The sequence below is a fragment of the Sporothrix brasiliensis genome, assembly GCF_000820605.1.
Source record: "Sporothrix brasiliensis 5110 chromosome Unknown Cont22, whole genome shotgun sequence".
In the NCBI taxonomy this organism is placed as follows: domain Eukaryota; kingdom Fungi; phylum Ascomycota; class Sordariomycetes; order Ophiostomatales; family Ophiostomataceae; genus Sporothrix; species Sporothrix brasiliensis.
The window spans coordinates 489,132-507,026 of record NW_024467141.1 but is presented as its reverse complement, the minus strand read 5'-3'; the positions used below and the strand labels follow the sequence as shown (position 1 = coordinate 507,026).

The 17,895-nt window shown below is 55.2% G+C and overlaps 4 protein-coding genes across 4 annotated transcripts; 1 reads left to right on the top strand and 3 right to left on the bottom strand.

Annotated features, from left to right (window-relative positions):
- Nucleotides 1-611: 611 nt before the first annotated feature.
- Nucleotides 612-3,551, bottom strand: SPBR_08128 (uncharacterized protein; the record flags this gene model as incomplete). The annotated part of the gene is made up of 3 exons (XM_040766366.1): nucleotides 612-1,078; nucleotides 1,145-1,361; nucleotides 1,713-3,551. 3 exons carry the CDS (start codon nucleotides 3,549-3,551, stop codon nucleotides 612-614), a joined length of 2,523 nt encoding a protein of 840 aa, XP_040614418.1.
- A 3,863-nt stretch (nucleotides 3,552-7,414) lies between these two features.
- On the top strand, nucleotides 7,415-9,745 carry SPBR_08201 (trehalose synthase; the record flags this gene model as incomplete). The annotated part of the gene is made up of 4 exons (XM_040766439.1): nucleotides 7,415-7,522; nucleotides 7,593-8,259; nucleotides 8,322-8,542; nucleotides 8,609-9,745. 4 exons carry the CDS (start codon nucleotides 7,415-7,417, stop codon nucleotides 9,743-9,745), a joined length of 2,133 nt encoding a protein of 710 aa, XP_040614417.1.
- Nucleotides 9,746-10,221: 476 nt separating this feature from the next.
- SPBR_08396 (mitochondrial fmn-dependent dehydrogenase) lies at nucleotides 10,222-11,796 on the bottom strand (the record flags this gene model as incomplete). Its single annotated transcript, XM_040766634.1, has 1 exon — nucleotides 10,222-11,796. One exon carries the CDS (start codon nucleotides 11,794-11,796, stop codon nucleotides 10,222-10,224), a length of 1,575 nt encoding a protein of 524 aa, XP_040614416.1.
- A 519-nt stretch (nucleotides 11,797-12,315) lies between these two features.
- On the bottom strand, nucleotides 12,316-14,661 carry SPBR_08199 (uncharacterized protein; the record flags this gene model as incomplete). Its single annotated transcript, XM_040766437.1, has 1 exon — nucleotides 12,316-14,661. The coding sequence occupies one exon, from the start codon at nucleotides 14,659-14,661 to the stop codon at nucleotides 12,316-12,318; it is 2,346 nt and encodes a 781-aa protein (XP_040614415.1).
- Nucleotides 14,662-17,895: the final 3,234 nt, after the last annotated feature.

The following is a 17,895-nucleotide window of genomic DNA, read 5'->3' as shown; positions in this document are numbered from 1 at the left end:
CCTCGCTAGCAATGCTATTGTGCTTAAGTGGTTGTAGCTAAAGACGCGTCGCGATGCGATGCTGTAAGGTCCCACCTTAGTTCGGGACACTAGCCACAGTGTGTCAGCCACAGACGCCAGACGCTACAGTGCTAATCGCACCTGGAATGACGACACAGGCAGCCCCACCACCGGTGCTGTCCACTGGCAACACTGGCAATGGGTGCAAGATGAAACCACGGCAAAGCTCGGGTGGAGAGCCGGCTGGATTGGTACAGCTCTCCTGCCACTGGCACTTGGCAGAAAGCTGTCACGCCAAGGACCCGCTGTTTTGCTGCTTTCCCCTCCTACCGCCGACCAGCAATTACGAAACTTGGGGGGCCCATTTCCGAGCTGTGCCAATTGGCTTCCGCGGGGATTGCTTGCTTTGGCAATCTGCCATTTCTGCCATTTACAGTGGACGGCGCCCCGATCGGACGATTCAATTCTTGACATCATTGGCAGCATCCACTCTCTTATTTCTCTCCTCCGCCTGGATATTCCCCAATCACTTTTTCTACTGTACAGCCTCGCCCTTTTTCGACACCATCTACAACCACCACATTCAACAATGGCTTCCCTCCTCCGTTCGTCTACCCTTCGCGCTGCGCGCCAGGCCCGTCCCACGGCCGCTGCTGCCGCTCTGAGCACCAGCTTTGTGCGCACCAAGGCCACTCTCCCGGATCTTCCGTGTATGTCTTGGCAGCTCTGCTTTCCGTGGTCCCGATGTCGCTTCGTTGCGTCTCTCTGGCGACAAGATACTGACCTGTGCCCCCGTGCTCTCCGCAGACGACTACAACGCTCTCGAACCGTACATCTCCTCCAAGATCATGGAGCTGCACCACTCCAAGCACCACCAGACCTATGTCTCCGGCCTCAACGCTGCCCTCGACACCATTGCCGAGGCCAACGCCGCCGGCGATGCCCGCAAGGCCGCCAAGGCCGCGCCCCTCCTCAACTTCCACGGCGGCGGACACATCAACCACTCCCTCTTCTGGGAGAACCTGGCCCCGGCCTCGCGCGACGGCGGCGGTGACCCCTCGGGTGCCCTGAAGGTATGCTGTTGTTGCCTTCGCGGCTTTGTTTCCTCGCTGTGCTCGCCACTCCCGTTTGCCATGTTGCTAACCATGCAGACCCAAATCGAAAAGGACTTTGGCTCCACCGAGGCCCTCGTCAAGCAGTTCAACGCCGCCCTGGCCGGCATTCAGGGCTCCGGCTGGGCCTGGCTCGCCAAGGACTCGGCGTCTGGCTCCCTTGCCCTCGTTACTCGTGCCAACCAGGATCCCGTGTCCGGCAGCCTGGTGCCCCTGCTCGCCATCGACGCCTGGGAGCACGCCTACTACCTGCAGTACGAGAACCGCAAGGCCGAGTACTTCTCGGCGATCTGGAATGTCATCAACTGGAAGACGGTCGGCCAGCGCTTTGAGAAGGCATAAACAGAAGGGCGTGTCGACCGTTCCAACGGCGGAGAGTGCATCTCTGCTTTGGTCAGTGCACAGACAGACGTTGAAAATAAATCAAGGCATTCAGGACATGCTATCCTGACCACGCATTGTTTTTTTTTGTGTGCATGACCAATCTAATTAAAAGAAGCATTTCGCAAAGTTCGTGCTGCCAAAATGATGAAATGTTCAAAATAAATCATGGAAAACATACATGCTGTAGCGCAACCGCTAGAATGGCCAATACCCAACCCGCGTTTCAATGTTTTGCATCGGGTTGCACCGTGGGTGGAAATGATCCTCTTCGTCGCCCCAAGGAAACATAGCTACGAGGCACACTTCGTCCGGATGCTGGCACGGGTCGCACTCCCGCCACGTTGTCCACTGCAGCTTCCCCATAAGATTGTTGACAATGCTGCGGACATATGTCTCCTTCAGATTCTCGGGTGTTGTAATATCATCTCCAGTGGCCTCTGCCTGCACGGTGGCTGTCGGGATGTACAGAATGGATCGAATGTCAAAGAACGATGTGCAAATGGTCCGGGTCACCGTCTCGAGGGCTAGGTAGATGGACCGGTCCTCGCGTGTCCATGTGTCCTGCTTGTCTAGTGCGCCCAGGAGATAGTGCTGCGTGCATCGGTCCAGCTGCAGCTCGTGCGGTTCCTCCGGGTTCGTGAAGTTGATGTACGCGTACAGCAGCGTCGGCAGCATTTGCGACACGGTCTCCGAGATCGGCTCCGTTGTACCCCGGGCCAGCTGGTTCAGTCGCTGCGAGAAACGCGTCACGATCACGTCGACAATCCCCTGCCAGTCAATGGTCTGCCGTTCATAAACCGAGAGATGCCCCCGCGCAGCAACGACCTCGCGAACCCGCGCACGCATGCCGCGCCGCTCGCTGCTCGTCACCTGCGACAGCCGCGGTAGCTCGGGCCGTGATGCGTCCGGGTTCGTCAGGTTGACGTCGTAAAAGAAGGCCGACACCATGCTGGACCAGTCGACGTGGATGCGGCCGGCTGGGAAGCCATGGTATCGAAGGGAGACGCCGCGCAAAAACTCGGCGTCGACAAAGGCGAGCAACCCACCAGTCTCATTTCGGAAGGGGCTTGGCTGGATGGATACCAAGTCGAGGCCACCAGCGTCGCTGAGGTCACAATAGATGATCTCGAAGCCGGCCTCTGTCCGGACAAACCCGTCGATGCGGTCGCCCTTGTCGTTCCATGCCCATTTCTTGGCCATGGAACACAGGTCCCTCGCACGGTCGAGCTCACCGCCCCAGTTGGCGTCGTTCCGCCCGTTTCTACCCTCATCGTGGTCCTTCCCTGTCGTGTCGCCGGCCGCCGCCATAGACTGTGCCTGGTCGTCCGGCCAGCCCAAGAGCATCATGTCCTGCGTGTCGATGCAACCATAGTCAGAATTTCCGGCGGACATACCATCAATATACAAGAGGTTGAGAGGGCGGTTGGCGCGGTACGTGTGGAAGTGGCCGCGGTAGGAGCGCATAAAGTCGGGCACATCGGGCGCCTCGGGCTTTTTCGATGTGTCATCGTCGTCGTCGCCATCGTCGCCATAACCACCATTATCACCGATCGTCTTTTGGTTATTTTCGTGGGCCAGTATCCGGTGGCGGCTGCGCCGGTTGTAGTGCGCCTCTGCGGCGTTCCATTTTTGAGCCTGTGGGAGAGGGCCGCCTCGGTCTCGTGGGTCCAAGAACGGGGGCGGGATGCCTTCGCGGCAGCGAGCAAACATTTGCGCATGCTCCAGCTCAAACGCCAGCCAGTCGAAACCCTCTCCCGTCACGCCCTTGGCCCGTTCCGGCTCGTCGCCGCCGTGGTAGAGAAGCTGACCCTCCGGCACCGTCGCCAAGAAAATGGACATGCCATTGTGATTCAGTGACGAGCCCCATTGGCGCGTGGCCGAGTGGACGGCATTGAAGATGGAAAAGGCGCGGCGTTGGATGGCCGCATCGCTTGGCGTGAGCGGTGGTACGGATTCCTCGTGTTCGTAACCGCCTGATGCGGCGGCCGCACCAGTAGCCGAGGAGAAGAGAAGTGCCACGCAACTCGACCGCAAAAGTGCAGCCACAGGCGCCATTGAGAACGCCGTTGTCTTTGTCTTCTCCGAGCCTCGAACGTAGGCGACGTCGGGATACAATGCAGATGATCGAAAGTACGCCGAGAAATTGATTAAAAACGTATCCGGAGAATGCGCACAAGCGGCACAACTGCGCCGTAGATGCGTCTCGCAACTCCACTGTTTTCAAGTCCGATTGCTGCCTATTGCGGGATCTCGATTGTAAGATACAAAACGCGCAAGAAGGCTGCAGAATTTGCCCGGGCTTCTTTCCGTTTTGAGCCCCAAACCAACCCAGGTCGCAGGACGCTTGTTCCTGGCGTTTATCTCGCCGCATCATCCAGAAAAGGAAGGACATGGGAGTCACCGCCGTCCTTTCCCTTTCAGTAGTTACAACGTGTTGAGGCCGAGACGGTCTGCACCGGCGACAAGCAAAGAACAATACATTACTCCGTCTGCTCCGTATTCAGCTTGGTTCTTTTTGTGATGCTATTTTCCAGAGGTTTTCTTCTTTTTATCAGGGAAACCGGCGACGCTTTCCAGAGTCCTGTCAAGCACGAGCTCCAGTGCTGTTCTAATTAGGCTGCTAGGTCACTTCCTGCCAAAAGCAGCTTAGCTAGGCGATTTGACCTGCATCTGGTGACGTATATGAACGGCACGCGAGTGGGAGTTTCGTGACTGTTGTCGTCTAATAAAATACGGTGTCCAAAGATAAGAGACACTACCATTTTGCAAAGCAAATTATAGAAACCAGGTTTTAATTTTTGCGTTATATTTTTCAAATGAGAGATCAACAGGGGGTAAAAAAAAAAAAAAAAAAAAAAAAAAAAAAAAAAAAAAATCTAACATGAAGGACAAATGAATTCACTCATTAAAATGACATATTTGCGTATATCATAAACAATAAATATACGAACTAGGATGTTTTATGCAAAGTTTGTATTCTCGACAGGTTCAGCAGTAAGCCTCGTGACTCCTCTTCATGTATTACCTGCCATGACGATATGTCGAAGATAGAGATTCACATTCCCGTATGAACCTGAAGGAGGCAACATTAGCCAATCTGTTGCACGGCCTTGTCACTTCATCCTGTTCCTGGACGCCGTCGAGGCACCGATTCCGTCTACAAAGACTGGGGTAAGGGGGCCACATACGAATTACTAACAGACCGCCACGCTACCTCGCGAAGGTCACTTGTCCTACAATCGAAAGCCGGTGCTTTCTTTGTCTTTGTCTTTTCTTTTCTTTTCTTTCTTTTTTTTTGGTTGATCAAACAAAATATTGCCTCTTAATGGCCTCTACACGGAGCATTGGTTTTCTTGCGTCTTCACAGCTCTGGTAAAGAACACTGCATTGGATCCAAGACAAATCACGAGCTTGCTTGTCCTACCAAGCGGAAATTTGACCCGTCGCGCCTTCCCTAACATTACACATCCCGCAGCTGCCTCATTGGCGAATGGGATACCATAGATTGACAACGAGGAGCCTCAAGGCAAGCTTTGGTCCCGTGATAATTGTTTATGCACTTGATGTCCTCGATGCCTCTCGAGCATCGTACGACACGGGGCCGTAATACGCAGCAGTACGACCTAAAAAGTGTGACACTGCGATTGCAAAACACAGCCATTGCCCTGTTGCCCTGGGCTTCGAGCGATGCCCCGCAGAGGGTCCAAAGCCCCTGTCTCCCACGCGGTTGGCGCTTTGTCGACCCCAGTTTTGCCCGTTTGAAGTCCACAGAATCAGCTCAATGTCCACTACTGTGTCGTCGGCGCGACAGGTGCCTGCAAAACCGCCTGCTGGGGCGCCAGGGGTGGGGCGATTGTCTTACAGACGGGAGCTAAAGCTCGCTGGCGGAGTAATCGCAACAGAGCCGTTTAAGCGTCATGGCCTCCTTTGTCCAAAGAGGCTCGCTGCCCCTCGCAGCTTCCCGTGACGTTTAGTTTCGTGGCAGGACGAAGGAAAGTTGGCGGAGGCATCTGGGTACCGGGCTCGTCCTTTGTGTCCGCGATCACGCTTCCAGGACGCTGACTAGTCAAGCGTGATTGGAGCCGTAGTGGGAACGTAGCGAGAGGCGAGCAGCTGGACCGCACGCCAAATCCGGGGACATAGTTAAGGACGCCAGATCCCATTTATTTCCCGAATTCATTGAATCGTGTGCGATTTCAAAAGAATCTTGTTGCACAAACCACAGGTCGCTTCACACTCCCACTGTACTGTATCGGGCAGCAAAGACGAGCCCTTGAAGTTGTAAGTCTTGCCCCTTGAAGGGAGACGCTCATTCACGTCTCGGCCTCTCGTGTTCGAAGCACCGTCTCTCTGCCCCCTCGCTTGTCTGGATGTTCCATCCTTCTTTCCTCGACTCTATTCCTGTTGCCTCCTTCCAATTGCCCACGTTGCACCTTTTGCTCGTTCCCTCCACGCGTCTTCTCTGGCCTCTACCCCTCCCATCATCGTGTCACGAGGCCTCATGTGGGAAACGACGAGGGGGTGGCTGCAGCTGTAATGCAATGGCCTCTCAAAACGCAGTCACAGCTTGCATATGTCTCGCAGACCGTACAAGTTGACTCGTCCGCTCACCTTGGGCAGCCTTTCCGTATGCAGTTTCTACAGACAGTCTCCGCAGCTGGAGATGCACTCTGCTGCAGCAATCACACATCCACCGCATGCTTACCTTGCATGGGGATATTGGGAGACAAAAAAGACGCAAAAGGCACTGGAATCGATCCAAAGACTCACCAATTAACCAGCAACTAGGATTTGGCCGTTGCTTGCCACTCATTGTCACCGACAGAACACCGAACGGGTTACGAACCCCCATTTCCCCGAGACCAACAAGTATATACATCTCGACCGCGACTGAACCATACGTTCCGATTGGAAGAATAACATTGGAATTAAAAGGCTCTTGGGCATCCCACGTCTTGAAAACAAAAAAGGACACCGACGCACAGCAATGTCTGCTGGCAGTGGTGTGCAAAATGGCGCCGCCCAAGATGTGGGGGCTCTCGAGGGAGCTTCCCCCGTCTGGTCAGGCGAACAAGGTGTGTTGGCCCACAGGAGCTCTCCTCTTTGTCCCATTGGCGCTTGTCCCTTTGCATAGTTTTGCTTTCTCAACTGGTATTCCTCGGATCGTTATTCTGTACTTGTCTCTTATTTGTCTCGCAATATGCGGTGTAATCTTGGTCACTCGTGGGGGACGGTACGAGAGGCTAGACAAAACCTACGAGAGCAAAAGCAAAGATGGCCACACCGCGCAGCACCGTGTCGTGAGCGCCCCGGACCCTCGTTCGCTCTTTCCTCGTCTGACTGCTTTCGTCTGGTCTGCCTTGCTGTACTTCCTCGTTACGCACCACTTGCCCCTTCGCTCCTTCCCTCTAGCATAAATTGGGCAACTTCCGCTTGTTGATGTCCTTGGACGTGTCCAGCTGACCTTCCCCCCTTTTTCTGCTTCCCTTTTTCCTTTCTATATATTTTACATTGCTCTTCCCATCTGTCATTTGTTTCTATGCTGGCATTGCTTTGCATTGCAATCGACGTCGAACCATCCCAAGCCTCGTATGTTTTTGACCCACAACAAGACCCCATTCTGTGTACATCCTTGCCACCTTTGCGCCCCACACACAGCCGCAGGAGCTTTGGTATTAGTGTCCGACGTCTTTTTGCAGATCAGAAGAGGCACGGCGTGACGAGGATCGAGACTGCGATGAAAGTGAACAAACGGGACTGGTTTGACTGACTTGTTTCCCTTTCCTACAGCAGCATCTCCCGCAGTTTCTCGATCCGTGAGTCCTCTCACCGAGATCCCGCCTGAGACGCACGAAAACAAACCACACGATCATTCAGAACACCATCTTACGAGTCTCCGTCCTCTCGCATTAGCCGTCATGTCTTTCAAGAATGGCCGCAAGTTTTCCACGGGCACTTCGGTGCATCGCAAACGGCAAATGAGCACCCTTGTCGAGACCGAGGGTTCCTTTGGACCGTCCTTGACTGTAGGTCAATTTTGCTTGAAAAGATGCGCGCAATTGCAAAAACCAGGCGGTTTCTGACTTCACTCTTCAGACCCTCTTTGTCGGTATTTCCGCTGTCTTTTCGGATGATCATACGGCTGTCGTGGCCCTGGCCGTCCACGACTCGGTGTATCTTGTCGACTTTTCCGTCAAACACATCGTACTGGACGAGAAGAGCAACGGCAGCGACGACCGCATCGCCGAACATGTCCTTGAGGAAATTGAAAAGTACGAGCACGAAAACTTTTCCAAGATCATCGGCGCTGGCCTCCCCACCACGCTCAAGTACATGAGTCCCTCCCTCTGCTCGCGCCTCTGGCTGGAGCTCGATATTATCCCCATTGTCATGCGTCCCGACGAGGAGCACAAGGAGGCCAGCTTCTGGGACGTCAAGCGGGTCGACGAACAGGCCGATTCCATGGCCCGCAAGTGCATTCTCCATTTCGGCCCCTCGCTGGTCCCGCTGCTCCAGGTCGGCTGGCGCGGCATTGTCCAATCCGACGCTGGCTTCCGTGCTCACCTCACGATCCTGCAGAACCATAAGGATACCTGTGGGCCGAGCACCTGGTCGTCGGTCGCGCTGTTTGCCAAGCAGCTGCGTGCCAACAAGACCAAGATTGCCTTTTTCAGCAGCACGCCCCAGGGAGGTGGCGTCGCCCTCATGCGCCATGCCCTGGTCCGCTTCTCGCGCCTTATGGGTGTTGACTTGACGTGGTATGGTACGTACAAAAACTAAGCTCAGAGTCTTGTGTTTTTCAATCTGCAGTGCCATCTCGACCAGGTGACTTACACGAACTAGTGCCTAAGCCTCGCCCTGGCATCTTCAGAATCACCAAAAACATCCACAACATCCTTCAGGGTGTGAGCCATCCAGACCAGCGCATCTCTGCCGAGGAGAAAGCGTCGATCATCAGCTGGATCACTGAAAATGCGAACCGCTACTGGTTCTCGGAAGGCGGCCCTCTGCGTCCCGCCGAGGAAGGCGGTGCGGATGTGATCGTCGTACGTTGACCTGTTCCCACTAACACAAACCCAGACGCAAACATTTGGACTGACACCTTTGTTTAGATTGACGACCCTCAAATGCCTGGCCTGATTCCTATGATCAAGCGCTTGACGCCTGATCGTCCTATCCTGTACCGGTCGCACATCCAGATCCGCAGCGATCTCGTTGCCAAGCAGGGTTCGCCCCAAGAAGACATCTGGGGCTTCTTGTGGGACAACATCAAGGGCTGTGACATGTTCATCAGTCACCCCATTCCCAACTTCGTCCCCCATACTGTTCCCAAGGAAAAGGTTGTGTACCTGCCGGCCACCACGGACTGGCTTGACGGTCTCAACAAGCACCTGAACAGATTCGACACTGGCTACTACGGTCACATTTACAACTCGGCGTGCCACTCGCAGCGCATGACTGAGCTGAACTGGCCTGCTCGCAAGTACATTGCCCAGGTCGCCCGCTTTGACCCTGCCAAGGGCATCCCCACCGTCATTGACTCGTATGCGGAATTCCGCCGTCAGCTGGATAAGACCGATGCCACGGACATCCCCCAACTTGTTGTGTGCGGCAACGGCTCCATTGACGATCCGGACGCCTCGATGATCTACGATCAGACCATGAACCAGGTGGAGACGCACTACCCTCACCTGCTCAAGGACATTAGCATCATGCGCCTGGAGCCCAATGACCAGCTGCTCAACACCATCACTGCCAATGCGCATGTCATCTTGCAGCTCTCGACCCGCGAGGGCTTCGAGGTCAAGGTGTCCGAGGCCCTGCATGCCGGCCGCCCCGTCATTGCCACGCTTGCTGGTGGCATTCCCATCCAGGTCCAGGACAAGGTCAACGGCTTCTTGGTCGAGCCTGGTGACTGGAAGGCCGTTGCTGGTCACCTGATGGAGCTGTTCACCAACGATGACCTGCATCAGAAGATGAGCCGTGCCGCTGAGACTGGTGTCTCGGACGAGGTCGGCACCGTAGGCAACGCCCTCGGCTGGTACTATCTAGCGACCAAGTGGAATGAAGTCGGCGTCAAGAAGGACGGCAAGGGTGGTCTTCCTGGCAATGAGAAGTGGGTCAACGACATGGCCCGCGAGGAGGCTGGGTTCCCGTATGCGGCCGGCGAGAACCGCCTTCCTCGCCACTTTACGCAGCATAAGGAGGAGAAGGAGCTCCCGGTGCGGACCGACAAGCCCGACGCTTAGCTGCCCGTCGTGCCCCTTGTCAACAAGGGAGCTCCTGCTGCAGTGCCTGTCGTCGCTTAGGTTGGGCTACCTATGTGGCATGCAGATGCTGTTTCGAACACTTTTCGACAGCAACATAATATCTTTTATTTCCAAGTAACAGCGCAGGGGTATGGATCTGTTTGGTAGTATTGGTACGGCACGAGGATCGAGGCAGACAAGATGTCAAGAGAGAAAAGAGCCAAAAGGAGAAAAGAAAATACTAAAAATAGGGTTAAAATCTGCAAGACGCATGATTCAAGGGGAAATAAGAGGAGGACAAACCGGACTCGCCATAGCTACAGCAGTACTTTCTGCAATATGCATGATAAATAAATCTGCATTAAAAATAATTGGCAACGTAGGAAAAGCAACATGCACAACTGATGGACGCTTGCTTCCGCTTCATAGTATAGAATGTGTATGTACGTGAGCTTGGTTGTCAAGCAACGGCTACATCATAGCTTCGCTGGCGACACAGGCTTCTTGGCGTAGGGATGGCGGAGGCCAGGCACCATATGGTCAATGTCACCCGTATTGACACACTCGGGATTGGAGTCCTTCATCAGGTTGGTCAGGCCGCACAGCTGCATGGTGGTCATGACTTCATCGTAGATAATGTCGGCCGCATGCTCGACGCCGGCCTGGCCATAGCCGACAGAGTAAATGAACGGACGGCCGAATCCCACGGCCGATGCGCCCAAGCAGATGGCCTTGATAAGGTCCGATCCGCGCCGGAAGCCGCCGTCGATCAAAATCTCCATGCGGCCAAAGATCTCGGGGCAGTTCTTGTGGAACTCGAGGAGGGCGAGAATGGTGGGTGGGGCGGTATCGGCGGCACGGCCGCCGTGGTTGGTGATGACGATGCCCTGGCAGCCGTACGCGAGGGCCTTGCGGGCATCCTCGGCGCGCTGGATGCCCTTGGCCAAGAGGGGCAGGGGCTCTGCCAAGCCGTTGTGGCTGGTGGCAGCGTCGACGGTGGCACGCAGCCAGTGCAGGTCCTCCCAGCAAAAGGACGCGTCGATAAACGAGGCCGTCTGCTTGGCGAGGTTCTGCTTGGCGCCCGTGGCCACCGCTTCGCCGCGCTGGCGCGCCGTACGCGACCGCGCGCGCTCGTCGACCTCCCGCTTGGAGGCCACGGGCAGGTCGACGGTGACCATGACGGCCTTGATCTTGCGCCCGTGGGGCCCACCCAGAAGCTTGTGCAGCAGCGTCTCGGCCCGGGCCCGGTCGCGGTCCACGTACAGCTGGAACATGGCCTGGCCGCCGTCCTCGGCGCGCGGCAGCTGCTGCAGAATCTCCTCGTAGGGATACGACGCGACCGTCGAGATCACGGGGATGATCCCGGCTGCCGCCGCCCCGCGCGCAATGGCCAGCTCGCCCTCTTTGCCGCCGGTCCGCGACGTGCCTGTCGGCGCGACAAAGGCGGGCATCCGCAGCGGCACGCGGCCGCCAAACAGCGACGTCCGCAGGTCCATCGTGTCCCACCCGACGCCGCGCAGCACGGCCGGCCGCAGCCAGATGCGCCGCAGCAGCGCCGTGTTGGCGTCGCGCGTCAGATTGTCCTCGGTGCCCGTCGAGATGTACGCCCAGGCCCGGCGGGACAGGGCGCGCTCGGCCGCCTGGGCAAAGTCGTCCAAGCTCAAAATGTCCTCGAGGGGCGGCCGATCCGCCTCGCGCTGCCCGCCGTCGCCGCTGCCACCGTCGGTGTCGGCGTCGGCGTCGGCATCGGCATCGGATTCAATGGCCGCCGTCCGCCACTGCGGCGTAATCGACGCCTCGTCGAGCCGGCCGACGTGTTTTTCGGGCGCGAGTTCCGATGAAATGAGCGACGGCGCGTGGATGCGGTTGTAGACGCGGGTGGCGTCACGGCCGGCGAAGCGGAGCAGGACCTCGGTGCCGCCCGGGTGGTGCTCGGCGAACTCGGTCAGGTCGTAGACGACATTGTCGACGACGAGCCAGAGGTCGTCTGCGCGGTTGTGGCCGACGACGTCGTCGATGGTGAGGAGGGGCAGCTTTTGTGTGGAGGACATGGTGGCGGTCGAACGGGCGCTACAATACGCTGTAGGGGGTGAAATGCAGTGGTCTAAAAAAATAGTCGGCATGCGCAATATATTTACAGAAGCACAGGCAACACGATCAAGACCACATTCACCTCTTCAAAGACGATATCGGCATTCTTCCGATCTCGAACCGCACCTACGAGCTCGGTTTCAAAGGCGACGTCGTGCGTCGCTTCCCCACCTCCGACCGCTCGGCGGTCTTTAACCCGCGCTGTTTCGCACCATTGTCCGATGGAGAATGCGCCATAACTCCACTACAAACCCCACAACATTGTCCCAGCATCGTCTCCGCGCGTAGCAGACGTTGGTCCAGGGGCCAATCCGCAAACAAATACCTCAACAAGCAGCTTGTCCGGTTTACACTCAGTTTCGGATATGAGGAGGTTAGAATAGAATTGAAAAGTCTCTTGCTGTCATTGGTATCTTTCAAATAAAATGCAAGGAAAATACTGCGTACAAGAAAGAAAGCGATGCAATGGCAACCGCCAATTATGCAACTCCGTTCCACTCGTCCGCCTCCTCCTCGTCTTCTCCGTTGCGCTCGCCGTAGTCGCCAGCGTATTCTTCCGCGTCTTCGTCGTCCACAGTCACGACCGGAATAGACTTACGCCCGAGCGCCAGCTTCTGCATCAGAGTCAGAGGTTTGGCCGGTTTGGCCGGCTTGTCGTCCGAGTCCGCATCCGGATCTTCATCGTCGCTGCCGCTGTCTTGGCCGCTTTCACCAGCCTCTCTGTGGGAAGACGAGCCGTCGTGCTTGGTCGCGCCCTTGGCCTCCTCGTCATCATCGGACGACACAATAAGCGGCCGTCGCTGGCGTTTGGATGAACCCGCGCTGGTCTTGCTCTCCTGTGCCGGCCTGGCACCGTCCCCGTTGTCGGCTTCGTCGTCGTCGTCGTCGTCATCCGAGTCGGCAACCACGTGCCGCTTTTTGCCACGGCGGGTTTGAGTTCCTGTCGCGCCTCTACTATCTGCTTCGGTCCCAGGCTCAGGCTCGGGGCTCGAGAACATGGCCTCCAACGGCAGAGGCGGTCCGTCGTTTTCGTCGCCCGAGTCATCGTCGTGCAGCCCAGCAAACTCATCCGAGTCCTCCTCTGACTCATCCTCAAGAATGTCGTCGTCGTCAATCATGCTGTCCTCCTCCTCCTCCTCTTCCTCGTCTGAGTTGTCCGACATACCACCGTGCCAGCCAAATTCTTCATCCGCGTACCGCGATGGCAGCTGATCCTGCTGAGGGACGCCAAACTCGTCGTTGGGCCAGTGCCCATCAGGTCGGCACCCCAACTGCAGCTGCCAGTAGTCGTCCATGCCCTCGTCCTCAAAGAAGAGCAGCCGCGAAAACCGCACGCCCTTTTCGCGCAGCCGCGCAAAGTGCCCAATCACCACCTCGTCCTTGAAGTCGCCGGGTATCTCAGACGTCTTTGGTGTGGATGACTTCGTGTCGCCGCTGTTGCCGTTCTCCATGTCGCCTTTGTCTCTGTCTTCCATGTCCTTATTGTCACCGTTCTCCTCGTCCGTGTTGCTCCCCACACGTCTGTCTGCAATGGCACCCCGAGACAGCCGGCCAGCGTTCTTGGGCGGTGCGTGCCAGAGGTACAGGTACTCAATCTTTACCTTACCCGTTTCGTACTCGTTCATTTCGAAACAGTCGACATGGTAACGCTGGTGGCTCCGGATGTGGCCCGCCCAGCGGTCGCTGTGTCGGAACGCACCGTCCTCCACCACATAAATGTTCTGCAGGTTGGGGAACAGGTACTCAATCGAGCGCAAGAAGGTCTCGTCGCGCAGCTCGTGTGGTTCGCGGTGCGACGCATGGTCCGGGCTCAAAAGCTCAATCACGCTCTGCTCCAAATAATGCGTCTGGTACGCCCCAGGCTCGCGCGACCGGACAAGATTATCGCCGATCGCCAGGTTGCGCACACTGTGGTACGGCTCGGGGGTGACCAGCTCAACATGTTCGCGCAGGAGGCCGCGCTGCCGCTCAGTCAAATCGATGTCGATGTCCTCGCGGGCTGTGGCGGCGTCTCGTGCGTTGAGGCCAAACGGGTGCTCGTCAAAGAAGTGGATCAGGTCCGTCTCTGCGTTGAACCGAATCACCGCCTTGTCGTGTCTGCTGTGGCCCACGGGCAGCACGTCCGGCAGCGCCTTGAGGCCCATCTCCCGCGTCTCGCGGCAGATGCTCATCATCCGCCGCACCGGCTCCGTCTGTTGGTCCATGGTGACCGCGGGCGTCAGCCGCCCGTGCTGGTGCACGAACACCTGGATCACGCGATGCTTGCGCCGCAACTCCGAGCAGTACGTCTCCCAGATGCGCAGGCGCAGCTCCGCTGGCAGCTGTCCGAACTGGTGAAACGTCGGCGTGCCGGGGATGTGCTCGCGCGCCGCAAAAAACTGCAGCCGTTTGGACAGAATCTTCACATCCAGCCCGGCCTCGATGGCGCCCGTGCGGGGGGACTCGCTCACCTTGATGTCCCACGAGTCGCTGCTGTCGTAGGCGCCAAAGTCAAAATCGGGCATGTCGTCGGATTCGTCGTCGTCCAGATCGTCGCGCACGTCGTTGTTTTTGGCATAGTCCATGATCTTGCGCACCTTCTGCTCCCATATTTCGTCGTCGGTCATTTTGCTCATGTCCACGAGGTCCTTGTGGAATTTGGCGTCTCGTTCATCTTCGTCCTCTTCGTCCTCGCTGCTGTCATAGTCGGTCCACGCATCCGACTCGTTGTCGCCGTCTACGCCCTCCATGTCGCTCTCTTCGGCCTCGTCAATCACAAACGCATGACCCCGACCGTCGCCCATCTCGTTGATGTCATCGCTGTCGCCCTCTTCGCCGGCCGACATGGTGGCAGCTTTTGCGTTTGTGCACAGCTGAGGTGAAAGGAGTATGGTTCGTCAAGCTCGAAACGGGGTAGACAAGGATGGCAGAATGTCGAAATTGTCGGTGAATGCTGAAGCGGAGGACAGCTGCGCTGCAATGCAATCCAGCACGGGATACGACGATGCCTGGACGGTTTAAGGAATGCGAACCAAATGGATCAGAACCTGTGCTACGACCGAGACTAAAGCACCCAGAGAGCTAGAAGCACAAAGCACTTTAACAACGCGTTTAGCCGTTGTCAGATTATTTACGCGTTTGCACGCACCCCACTTGACGATTTCCACTAGTATATGCAATTAACAGGTTGCATATTTCATCCATCCAGTATCACTCAACATCCTAACAGGTCAAAATCTGACCAAGTCAATGCAGATAACTTTTGGAATGTCGTTATTTTTTATTAATTGTTGGAAACTTCAAGTTCTTAAATAATCTGAATTTTCTGACTCTTAACTTTTTTAATTACAATATCCCATGTTGTTTATGTTGTATCTGTTAATCCCCTGTACTTTTAGTTTTAATTTTAATTTATTTTGTTTTCAGAAATGAGCAAGAATCGATAAGAGCATTTAAATATGAAAGCCATAAAAGCCGTAAAACCCGTAAAAGTCAAGAAGCAAAAAGTCAAAAACCGAATTGGGTAGGGTAAGATCATGAAGAAATTTATTAATATCCATGTGTATTTGCGTCTTAACGCGCAGCTCGTTCACTGGACGGACAGTTCCTTCTTACATCACCCGACCCGTTCTTACAAAAGTACTACGGATGTGCTGAGTATGTGTTTGTGATGGAAAAGTGAAAGCCAGGGCGGAAACGCCCCCTCGCCCCACCAAAAAACAATAAATTATGAGATTTTGTCCTTCAACTTCTGGAATAAACAGTTCGGCGGCCATGCTATGTACAGTGTACTTCGAAAAAAAAAAAGTTAAAAATGAACAGAAAGACCTCAAGTTCTTCATATGCTGTACCTAAGAGACCAATTGTATCATGGGTCGTAGAGCCACTGAGACAAAATGAAGTGTGATATGCAAGTGGGACAGAAGAGGAAATGACAGGCAAGAGGGACAAGCAACATTCCTGTCTCGAACTCAGCCTCTCTGCGGGCGGACCCGAGGCAACCAGTCAAGGATTGAGCAGTGGTGGAGTCGACTTTCCAGCTGTGAACTCGCTGACAGCATTTCCGCATTGGGACGAAGGGCGGCTGTCGAGCGGGGAGCTGCAGAAAAATTGAAACGAAAGGGATGAGCTCGGAAGGCTGCGGATGAAAGACAATGCCTGACAAAACGCACGGCTTTTGAATAAAATAGAAGTACCTTAAAAATTAAAGTAAAATAAATGAACCATACGACAAAATAACGTAAAATCAAGAAGGCGAAAGAGAAGAGCAACCTGGCCGCCGAAGATATCGTCGCCAACGTGCGGGCGCGTGATCGACTAACCAGCTTACTAGTATGTAAGAGCGTATTTTGAACAACGTGAAAGAGTTGGCTAAATGCGAATAGAACATAGAAGCAGCAAAGAGCCTCACTATGTCGACCTTCCGTCGACCTCTTGCAGGCATGGAGACATGTTTTATTATGAGTCTAACCCGATTGGGCAATTTGCCCTGCACTTTCAGTTTGTTTACTTCGCCCCTTCCGTTTACAAAACTGGCATTCAGCCGGGAAGGTCCAAGGGGCACGACCGCAAGGTCCCCGTTGTTTCTCGGTTTCCAAGTCAAGCACCCAATACAGTTTTCTTGATAGCCCGGCTGGCGGTCGTTCTTCGCTTTGACGGCGGCACCGGTGACAGACCGCACATCATTTCTCCAGCTGAACCTTCTGAGCACGTAACAAGCGGCGGCATTACCCGAACGAGCTTGTTTTTCTGTGGGGGAAACGGTCACTGCACTGTTCCTATTTTGGTCAACAAAACATACGATTTTCGTATTGGACGCCACTTTCGGAAGAAAAAGAAAGTGCGAACATCATAGCGCGGTGGTTCTTTCCGCCTGGGTGGCAGATATTGGTCTCCTTTCTCGGGCCCCTTTTTGTCCATCTTACGAAGTAATTGTCTTGATCTTCTCCAACTGCTCCGACCACGCAGCGCATGCATGCGCCCCATTTCAGCTAGCTAAATCAACCAATCCTTTCCTGTTTTAGCATAACTCACTCGGCTCCATAATGGACGATCCAGACGGCCCAGCTTGTCATCGACACACTGATCATGCCCGTTTTGTCCAGCAACCAAACAGTGCACTGACCATCGGAACGAGGCATACATGTACGGGAAACAAGACGTGAGCAAGGCTGGCAGGAGGCCAACTCGGCCACTTTCTTATGATCTATGTTGTACTTGGTCTCTTGTTGCGTGCGAGTGGGAAGGATTCGAGTGGGATGGATCCTTCCCGTTCCCGTCCCACTCCATCTCCATAGGGTCTTCAGCACGTCAAGTCGCTTCCCCACTGTCTCTGGACCAGTACTTTATCGATGTGTGCTAACTTGACTGGCAGCACGGGTTGGGGGCCACCCCCATACGAAGCTAAGGCACGACAACTATCTTATCCTCTTACCAGAATCTTGAGGTCTTGCACTTACCCGCTGTGCAGCATGAACGACAACCTGAATAACTAGCGAGTCTGGGTATGTAGGAAATATCTCTTACGCGGCACCCTACGGTGGTTTAGAACCAATGAAACGTGCCGTTCCGGAATGGGACATTCTGTCGGTGGCCGTCTGACGCGGGCCTGGGCCGAATCAATATTTTGATGACACAGATGGGATATCACGAACACGGTGTCCTATTTTGTGGCTTCGTATCTGCATGCTTACCTGCGCGTGTGCGTCAAGTACCGGCCATGACACCACGCCTCCTTGGACGACCAGCAGGGATATGCAGCATGGCTGAACATTGCAGAAACGAGATTTGACGAAGTCCACGTCCGAGCTCCACCGCTCGCGCTTTCTCGACACTTGCCAACGCTGAGGGTTGGGAATGAGATCCTGCACTTTTTGTGCCATTATACGGGGCAAGCCTTGCCATTGGCTCGAATATCTTAACAAGGGATGCGGAGGACCGTCTGCGACTCGAAAGGGTCGATCATGCTTCACGGCTTTTGTATGTTATGACACCTTCATTGGACTGTTCTGACACAGGGTCTCGCGGACGAGGCCTCCTCACTTGAACGGGGATTTCCACAGAAAAGTGTGTGCACCACT